This window comes from Vollenhovia emeryi, unplaced genomic scaffold, assembly GCF_000949405.1.
Source record: "Vollenhovia emeryi isolate VEMERY1.0 unplaced genomic scaffold, V.emery_V1.0 DF939359.1, whole genome shotgun sequence".
In the NCBI taxonomy this organism is placed as follows: domain Eukaryota; kingdom Metazoa; phylum Arthropoda; class Insecta; order Hymenoptera; family Formicidae; genus Vollenhovia; species Vollenhovia emeryi.
The window spans coordinates 21,837-32,292 of record NW_011967007.1 but is presented as its reverse complement, the minus strand read 5'-3'; the positions used below and the strand labels follow the sequence as shown (position 1 = coordinate 32,292).

General features: G+C 37.9%; 1 protein-coding gene across 2 annotated transcripts in view; it reads left to right on the top strand.

Moving 5' to 3' along the window:
* Positions 1 to 6,903: 6,903 nt before the first annotated feature.
* LOC105558276 (protein fem-1 homolog A) overlaps positions 6,904 to 10,456 on the top strand; it is a 7,429-nt gene continuing 3,876 nt past the window's right edge. The window contains exons 1-6 of one of the 2 annotated variants that reach the window (XM_012005866.1): positions 6,904 to 7,038; positions 7,763 to 8,261; positions 8,983 to 9,273; positions 9,362 to 9,725; positions 9,801 to 9,861; positions 9,971 to 10,153. In XM_012005866.1, coding sequence (XP_011861256.1) covers positions 7,030 to 7,038; positions 7,763 to 8,261; positions 8,983 to 9,273; positions 9,362 to 9,725; positions 9,801 to 9,861; positions 9,971 to 10,153 — 1,407 coding nt within the window. In that variant the 5' untranslated portion in view covers positions 6,904 to 7,029. Of the gene's footprint in view, positions 7,039 to 7,762; positions 8,262 to 8,964; positions 9,274 to 9,361; positions 9,726 to 9,800; positions 9,862 to 9,970; positions 10,154 to 10,456 lie in introns of both variants that reach the window. The other variant, XM_012005865.1, reaches the window with a different exon arrangement.

Genomic DNA, 10,456 nt, shown 5'->3' with positions numbered 1-10,456 from the left:
TGTATAATACAATTAAGAAATAATAAAATTATATATTGATCAAGTCTTTGAAAATGCTCCAATTAAACTTAAATAATAATTATAATGAGCATATGTATTGATAAAAAACAGACACTAAACCAGAGTATATATTATATTATATTATTTAATTATGCTTTTATATTTTTGACAAATTTGACAGGTTTTCTTGATTAACTTGTATTAATCGACACATTAAATCATATTAATTCGGTAGCCACGCGAAAAATATGACTCGTCTTATGTCCAAATATGACTGTCGTCTATCAGGAAGACACTGATTATAATTCACGAACAAGCAAGGAGCATGCATGTCGCGATTATCGCGCTACACGCGGAAAGTGAGACGTCGATTCGCCATATATCGGTTCGACATATTGACCAGAAAGATTGGCCAAAAAGATATTTTTTACACATTTTTGCACTTTGCCGAAAAAAAAGAAAAAAAGATGAAAAGATTTTTATGTCTTTCGGTAAGACAAAAAATATTTTTTAGTTAATTTGTCGCTTTACCGAAAGGCGACTATAAACTTCCTGAAAATGTCGACTTTAGGTCGACTTTCAGTCTATAGTTAAAGTCGACAATAAACCATCTTATAAGTAGTAGACTAAATGTCGACTTCAAAAGTTGACTTCAAGGTGACTAAAAAATGTCGACTATCAGCCGGCAAACAGTCATTTGTGCTATGTGGGTTTTTCCTCTAAGCTTTAAATATTTATTTTACCATTCCACTGTTTTAATATTTATGTGGCAGTTGTGTCCTATTATTAGCGATACTTATACCAAGTTTGGAAGAAAATTATTCTAAAGTCATAGAAGGAAGAACATTTACTTATATAGAAGAAGCAAGAGCACACCTTGGATTCACGTTAAATTTATAACTTGCATTAAAATTCAAAGTAGAATGTTATTTATAAGCTTATCAAGTACGAGAAATACAATTATACATGAATGTATATTAAAATATACATCAATACTCGCAATCAGATAACATAAAGTATCAAAAAATAATTATTTCTTAAATTCCCGAATTAGGAAATAAATTTTTTTTCCACCCCATTTTTGTTCTAAAAATATTTTTCAAAGTTCAAAAAGAATTCGCTTTATCAATTCTAAGCTCTTTCTCGGATACAAAAGAAATTCCTTTTATATATATTCTATATAAACAATTGAGAAAAGACTTCTTTTGGAGTTCCCTTCGAGCATATCATATATAATCACCTGTCCTATTTGGGTATGAAAATACACAAGTAAAAACTTCTTTTCTTTGCTATACCGTGAAGGTTCTTCACCAAACGCAAGTCAAACGATTACGCGACAGGAAGTGTAAAGCGCGAGCAATATCTGTGCATGTTTGAATTATTTGCGACGTTATTAACTTTCTCGTCGAGCGAAGATTTCACTTTCGGAGAAAGTCATCCGGTTGCATTCTTATCGGGAGCCAATTGTGCGTTGGATGCATTTCGCGCCATGATTGAAAATATTGTTTCTTCCGACAACGAAAAAGCGTAACATTACAGTAGTGTGCGAAGCAAGGATTTTTTATGTCGAATTGAATGAAATGGCCAAAATTTTCGAAACGAAGCAAGTCGAAATATAATTTTTAATTAACAATGCAGTTAACAATGCTTGGTCCAAGTGCTTCGTGGACACAGCCCTTGCAGTTATTCCATAAAAGCTGCAAGTTTGATGGCTACATATCTGTATTATACAGGGAGTTTACTCTAAGTTGGGCACGTAGAATATCTCAAAACGTATAAGTTCCAGAAGAAAATTTTTCAGACAAACTTGTAGGGTTTAACCCTTTCAAGACGGTTTCTTTAATGTAGAGTAGCCCTAATTAATTTAGATAATTAAATTAGATAATTAAAAAATAGCTAAAACTATTTTTAGTCCTGTGTTACTAATTGGTACATATGTGTACCCGCAATCTCGAAAGGGTTAAAGTAACACATAACATAGCAATATGCAATCATTGGAGCACTATTGAAACAGCATATTTCTGAGACCAAATGAAGCAAAAAAGTCCTGTACTTTTTTACCCTCCGACAAACAGTTATCGAGATATCATAAACTAAATATTGAAAAAATTATCAATTATCAATTTTACAATTATCAATTTTTTTGAAAAAGTATTAGGCAAATCAAAAAATTTTTCAGACAAAGTTGTACATAATAATTTAGAGATTAAACGAACTTACCAAGTGAAGTTTAATCATAATTATACGATAGTATAATAAACAATAGGGGGTTTAATTAAAAACTTTAAGATAATTTTCACGTAATCTTGACGCTATTCAAGGTCGTTCAGATATTGTTATGTATTAAAGCGTTACTTGTAATGCTACAACTTTTGTCTGAAAAGTGTTCTTCCGGATTCTAAGATATTCTACATGCTCTACTTAGAGGAAACAATCTGTATACAATGTGTGTGTGTGTGTGTGTACCTTTCAAAGTTTCACATGTTTCTAAAATTTTTAGAATAGCTTCATTGTTGATAGATTGACATTTACGTAATCGTAAGTGCATTAAAAATCTGCCGCAATTATAAAAAAAGCTTATGAAATGCGAAACAGAAAATTCACTTAGGTCCAGTTTCACAAACGTCGGTTAACTGTTAACCAGAGTTCAGTCGACTTCCTATCTTTCTCTACCTTGTTATCCAAGAAGAGACAGAGGATCAATTAACCATGGGTTAGCGGTTAACCGACGTTTGTGAAACTCGCCCTTAGTGTGAGATCTATCTGTTTCAGACGTGTACATCTAAATGTAAAGTAATGAAATATGTCAGAAATACGAGTACACGCGAAATTCATACGGCACACATTACGCTGCACGTTTAAACGTGTATAAAGATGAGAGTCCAATGCCAAATTATAAATGCGCTTATTTACTTGACTGACGCGGCATAATGACATCAAATCTAACATGTTTAATATTTTTGGCAATAATTCATCCTGCAAAAATAAAATATAAAACTGTAATACCCAAAATAATTAACATTTGCAATTAATGTCAACACAAGATATAAACTTCTTGGAATATTGTACGGGAAGCATTATTAATTCGGAATGCATATTATATCGATTGAAGAGAGAATGCTTTTTTGTTCTTAAAGTTACTCTCTTAACAAATATTTCCTATACCGCTGCAAAGAACGTTAGAACAAATTAATTTTCATTATTAAGAAAATGGAAAGATGGAATATTACTTAACGTCGACGATTGTAATACCTTTGAATATGATCCATAGTCGAGTGTGCATTGGTATAATCTGTTAAATCGTCATCAGTAACTTTATGGTGAAAATACACATTATTAATTAAATTTGACAGAGTAGCTCCTAAATTATTTGTAAGATAATGCGGCGGGACAAACTCCGATGTCCCAATAAGCATCACAGAATTTATCATTGTGTAATAGTCCCATATACCGTACGCAAATTTTATTCTGAGCGTTTTGGTTTTAAAAATGCATAACCGGTTGGGTAAGGAAAATAATATTAACCTTCCCGTGTTCAAAAAAGAAGTAGTAGGCAATGGTCCCAGAGACTCCTTCCATAATAATACAAATTCATGAATATCAGAAGCTATAGCCGAAATGTCAAGTATTCTAGTATTATTCATTACGTCTACTTCAATACCGATCGGATATACAGCTTCATGAAAAGTGATATCTTTAAAATAGAAAACAGATATAATTAATTCTTAATATATACGTATCTTCTTTAACGAATGAAATATTACGTACCAACATGCTTATTACACTCATTGGCCTCACTTACATCCTGTGGTACATATGAATTCGACAAAATTTGTGCTTTGTTTTGCCATGGAGATAGTGAGATATCGAAAGCATAAGTTCTCTGTATTAAAAAAAATCAAAAAGTATCTAATACAAAATCTTGTTCCATAAAGTTAGATTGTGTTTATTTTTTACAAGGCAATAATAAGTAATACCTGGAAAAACACATACCATAACAAATGTTTCTTTAAAATCTTCATAGTTTGAATGGTTAAAAGGTGTTTCCCATATGTAACGAAAAGTATTATTATCAGTTGGGTGATGAAGAACGTGATAATCCTTCGCAAATTGATAGATAAACGTCTTCTCTCCTGTAGGAATTCCATTTACGATAACTCTACCGATAGAGATCGGGCATTCTCTAGCTCTCTTACCATACAAAGGATAATCGGAAGTTATACTCTTTTGCTGAAAGAAGATATAAGATATAAAAAATAATAATAAATAATAAAGAAATCTCTATTTTTTATATATGTTTAAGTGCTGTACTATAATATCATATATGTATATATCTCTATTAGCCTTAAACAATTTTTGTAATATCATCTAAATTTATCTCACTTCCAGAAAAAAATCACATAAGAGAGAAATAATGCGGAAACTCTGGCTGGAGAGTAAATATTCGATCATTCTTTCAATTTATAACACTAATTAAACGCACAAAATATATAAACGTAATTTAGTCAATGAAATTCTTTAATTTTCTTACCTTTAGAAAATTGTTAAATATTAAATTTTTGACAGACCAATTAAATCTGTATTTCGGAATAGGATCGATTTCGTGAAAGTACAGCGAAAGATAAAAATGTGAGATAGTGTGTAATCGAGGAGGATTAGAACGGAGTGTAAGCGCGTTTCTTCTTAGGTGATACAGAAGCCACTAGGATTTAGTTTACGATGACGAAAAGATTTAATAAACCTGCGATCTTCTTTATAAATTGAAAAAGCTAAGCAAATTTATCAATGCCACACCGAGATTCGAGTTCAATCCAAACGACCTTTACTGTGGACAGATGTTCAAACTCGCTACAACGTAGCGTTCATGTCAACGAACACCGATAGCTCCGAAACTGTCACTCACTGCTTCGAAATCGTCGCCGAACACTCCGACCTCTCCGATATTTCGTTGCGGGGTTTTACTCTGGATCACTACAATGATCTGAAGTTCAACGAATGCTCCGGCTACGATTTCTATCTTTAAATCTGTACTGATTCCTTTTACTACAAATGTGATTCTGTCAAGACCTTCGACTGTAGAGTTCCTATACGTATAAAGCCTTGCGTTTACGATGCTAGAAATCGGCCCGAGATCTCGAACCGAGAAGTATAGTATAGCCAATCAACTTGCAGTTCTTGGCAAAGCTGAAGTTGATTGGCAAAGCTGGAAGTATTTCTAGGATCGAGATCTCGGACCGATTTCTGGCATCGTAAAAATGAAGAATTACGAAATTAATAAAAAAATTGTTCAAAACATTTTTTTTAATGCAACAACGAGCCATTGTAAAATTGTGACAATGTACGTGTTTTTCAATGTAATATTGACGCTATGTCTGTCATTCTAATCTAAAGTAGAATCCTATATACATATATATAATTTAAGTAGAGTGACGCAAACTCTACCCCCACTCTGCCACTGCCGTCCTGAGGAAATCTGCCGGATGTCCTGAGGACATCCGGCGAAGCATCCTCAGGATGTCCTAAGGTCTAAAAAGTGGCGCTCGTTTGCTATTCCCCAGGATGAGGAAGTCCCGGGATGCTCTCAGGACGTCCTCAGTAGGTATATCCGCGAAGTCTGTCCTGGACGTCCTTGTGCTATTTGGATAATAGGGGGGTAGTAAAACATCAGCAGGTTATATACCTATTAAAAAATTTTAATTTTTTAAAATTAATTTTTAAATTGTGTTAAGCATGGACGTAAGAATATATGGACGGAGCGTAATGTAGGATTTAGGACGAGGGGACCCAAGCGAGCGCGGTGAGGGGAAATTGGGTGGCGGCCACCGTAAAACCGTGGTGGCGGCCATATGTGATGACTAGGTGATTTCCCAGTCTACAATAGAGATTTAAGCCCTAAGCCTTAAGAAATTGACTAAGTCCCAGTCTACAATAGATGATTTAAGCTCTAAGCTTTAAGAAATTGGCCAATCACGGTCAAGTACGAGTAGAATACACGACTGTGATTAGTCAATTTCTTAAGGCTTAGGGTTTAAATCTCTATTGTAGACTGGGACTAATGACAGTCGCGCATTCTACTCATACTTGACCGTGATTGGCCAATTTCTTAAAGCTTAGGGCTTAAATCATCTATTGTAGACTGGGACTTAAGGACGCCTCGTGGTAGCGTCGCCGCCATATGTGATGACTACTTTTCCCCTCACTGCTCTGACTCGGCCCCCGCTAACTTACACTCCGTCCATATATTCTTACGTCCATGGTGTTAAGTTATTGAGTCATTAAAAGTATATATTTGATCATTGGTCATTGAAGTTTTATCCATGATGTAAGAATTTAAGAAAGGTGTGCTACCACGCACGACCAATCACAGACACTTCCAAAACGATGCCATATTGGGAAATATCAACCAAGTCTTTTCTTTACACCGGTTGATTTGTCTCATTATTCTGTTCAAAAAAGTATTAAGGTAAGATGATAAAAAAATGAATATTTTACAAGTTATTTTGTAATTTATATCAAAATATTAGAACTTTTAAACCTTAATAACTAAAAAAATTCTTAATAAAAAAATACTTTATTATAGCGCTTTGGAAAGCTCTCGAGAGGTAAGCTATAAGAATGTAATGAAAAATAGGGGTTCCTGTTTAAAAAAACCACTCTGACCTTCAAATAACCTTGCAAAGCAGTCTCAAGGTCAAAGCTAGTTACACAGATAGGTGTCCCCCACTATCTTGAACAACTTTTGTCTGAAACATTTTTGTCTTAAACTTATGGATTTTGAGAGATTTCAGTGCGTAGATTAAAATGGCCTACCCTGTATACGGATACGAGATGCGCGTGGAATTCGAAGAGTTCGGAGCGCGCGCGGGAGAGGAGCGCGCAGGCGCTCTTAGGTGACCCCCCCCCCCCGCTCGGAGACGATCACGTGGTTTATTGATTGCCGTCTGTGATTTACGTGTGCGCTACCGAGATTGCCGTCATCGCCGATGCATCTCGAGTCGGGTGCTCCTGTTCGCCGACCAGTGACCGTTCATGTCACAGGTGAGTCCTCGACGTTGGTCGCACGACCCGTCCCGGTGGTTTGCGCGAATCGTCACGTTCGACGGTCGCGCGTCTTCGGTGCGTCGCTCAGCTCGGGAGGTTATGTTTCGTTTGCTCCGAACACTGACGTCCCGTCTACGTGTGCGCTCAGTTGTTGCGTGCGCGCGTATGCGTGCGTGTGTACGCTCGCGACATCCTTGAGTTTTCGCGAATGCTTGCGAACGCACGTCTCGAGAGAAAGATCGAGGAAACGTTAGTTGGCCGTTGACGCGAAGAGGCAGCCTTGAAGGAGCGGAGAGTTGGCGCGTGTGTGCGAATTTCCACTCGTTTACCTGCGCACAATACTTTTCCCGGTCTATTCTCTCTCGCTCTCGAGTCTTTTGATCCAATTAAAAAAATCTTCCATCGAGTCGGTCGAGGATACGTTGAAGCGCTCTTGGCGCACGGAAGTACGTGTCGATTCGAAAACGAGTGCATTGTTACGAGGAACAAAGCCGCGACCGTCCAGTGTCGTGGCATTTTGACAAGCGTACACTAGTCTTCGACTAAATAATTAGGTTGCTCTTTGCAGCTGAATTTTTCCTACTTTTCACCCACCTTCCCTTTCTCTTAACGACTTAACGTCTATTTGAAGTGTAAAGAGAATAATATTGTCACCTTTCACGAGTTGACATTTGAAAGAAAAAGATTGACGACCGAGTCTCTGAGCTGAGATACTTTTCAGGTGAATGAATCGGAAGGGGCGGTGCTGCGACTGAACCGCTTTGGCAAGTGGGCGATGTGGATTGGCAACAGTCACCGCTGGAACTTCTCGATGGATCAGATATTTCACGATCTTATTCACGAGTGTAAATATGTGGCCCCGGGGGCGCAGCTCACCTACGCGCTGCGGAATCGTCTGGAGAAGTACAAGAGGGACGTGCGGAAGGAGATCGCGTCTCGCATGAAGGACGGCTGCGCGCCGTTGTTTATCGCCTGCAAGCGGGGCCACGTCGAGATCGTCGAGTACCTCGTGAAGAAGTGCGACGCGGACATCGAGCAGAGGGGAAGGTACGAGGTGCCGGACGACAGGTCGGTGCACTGCGTCACCCCGCTGTGGTGCGCCGCGGTGTCCGGAAACCTCGAGGTTATAAAATGTCTCATATCCCACGGCGCTGATGTCAATGCCGTCTCCGACTCTGGCTCCACTCCTGTTAGATCTGCGTGCTTCATGACGCATCTGGGTAACGTGTTACACGTAATTTAGAATATGATTGGGCAAGGGGGGAGAGAATAGGCGGCTAAAGATGTCGTGCGCCTCTCAGGAAACGTATTTCTTGTCAAGTGGGTAGATTTGTAGAGGAATGTCCTCTATTATGAGATAAGCTCCTAATATGAGGTAGCAGGGCTTTTCCTGGACTTATTAGGCATCGTTGGGAAGTAACTTGTTACTTGAAGTTACAGTTATGGCAACTCTAACTTCGTCACTTTCTCCCCGTTTAATTCAGTCTACTTTTGTAACACGACAGATGCAATTCTTTGCCCACTTGTCTCTTCCGATTTAAATGAAACAGCTCAGTAATAATTTTTGCACCCGAAATATTAAATAAATAGATAAATATTTTACAATCAGAGTGCAATATATGCGGTTAAACTAAATTAGAATGTGATCTAATATTAGAATATTAGAGTATGTAGGTCTAGGCCAGATCTACTTTTAGACCCTTTGCAAGTGCCGCAATCTGTGCTGATTACTCAGTGAAATTATTCAAGGAACCGATAATCGAGCGTGTACACCTTATTCGACTTTTGCATTTGTACAAAATTTAATGCTTATCGATGTAATTTGCCAACACTAAAGAGACGCTTATCCATTGCTAAATACATGTTTAACATAGCGCACATTGGATTAACAAAATGACATTGTAGGTAACACATCTTTTTCAGACATTGTCTCTTATTTAGTGGAAAACGGCGCCGACATATTAAAAGCGAATTACAATGGCGGAACGTGTTTGATAAATTCTGTGCAAAGCGTGGAGTTGTGCACTTTCCTGTTGGAGCACGGCGCGGATGTGAATGCCACCGACATTCAGAGCAAGACTGCCTTGCATTATGCCATTCAAGAGCACAGACTTCAAACTACCAAACTGCTCTTGGAACACAATGCAGACCCTCATCTTAGATCTCGTTATAATGATGATGCCCTCCAGACTGCTTGCCTTAAAGGAGCCATTCAGATATTTGATTACTTAGGTGAGATAATTCAGCGGAATACTAGTGCAATAAGAAGCTTGTGCTGTTGTATTGTCCTACTGTTGTATGGCATTTGTGTGTGATTTAGTGGCACACGTGTCGTATTCTGCGGAAAGATTGGCAGACGCAAATGAGCTAATGGGATCTACGTTTTTCGACGATCACAATGACACGCACATGGCGTTGCAATACTGGAGGGTGGCGATGGTCCTCAGAATGTCCAACTTGGACGACGGGACGCCTTTACCAAAGAGACCTGTGTTACCAAAACGCGAAGCTTACAAAAACGCTATGGAATTTTCCAACTTGGATGAGCTGAGCGCTATCTCGCTCGACTTGGACGCAATAAGAATACAAAGTTTGCTGATATGCGAGAGGGTATTAGGTCCACATCACAAGGATACTCTCTTCCGGCTGATGTTTAGAGGTGCATCGTATGCAGACGCGTTAAGGTAAATAGTTTAGCTTTTTAAAATATGTATACTGGGTCGTTGGATATATTTTATTACGTGGCTCTTCTTCGCTAGATATCAGCATTGTATAGATCTGTGGCGTCGCGCGTTAGAAATCAGGGTAGAAAAGGATTCGGTACGTTAAACATTAACATTTTATACAGTCGTAGGTGCATAATATGATTTTTTTTCTATCCTTTTGATGGAAAAAAACTTAATCAAATTTTGCCCACTCTTTTTTGCAGATTTTGTACTCGGATACTTGCTTTACCGCGCAAGCTCTTGTAAGACTTATGGTAGATCTAAATGAGAAAACGTTGGAGGTGGTGGATCGTAATCGAGAGAGGCAGGAGCCGCGGTTTTGCGATGTAGTAGCGATATTTAAATTACTTACTGGCAAATTGACGGAAGCTAAAGAGCTTCTAGAGGTATGTAAGAATTGCGTGTGTATTATACAGGGTAGGCCATTTTAATCTACGCACTGAAATCTCTCAAAACCCATAAGTTTAAGACAAAAATGTTTCAGACAATAGTTCAAGATAATGGGGGTCACCTGTGTAACTAGCTTTGACCTTGAGACTACTTTTCAAGGTTATTTGAAGGTCAGAGTGGGTTTTTTTGAAATGGGAACCCCTATTTTTTATTACATATTCTCATAGCTTACCTCGAGAGCTTTCCAAAACGCTATAATAAAGTATTTTTTTTATTAAGGACTTTTTGAGTTATTAAGG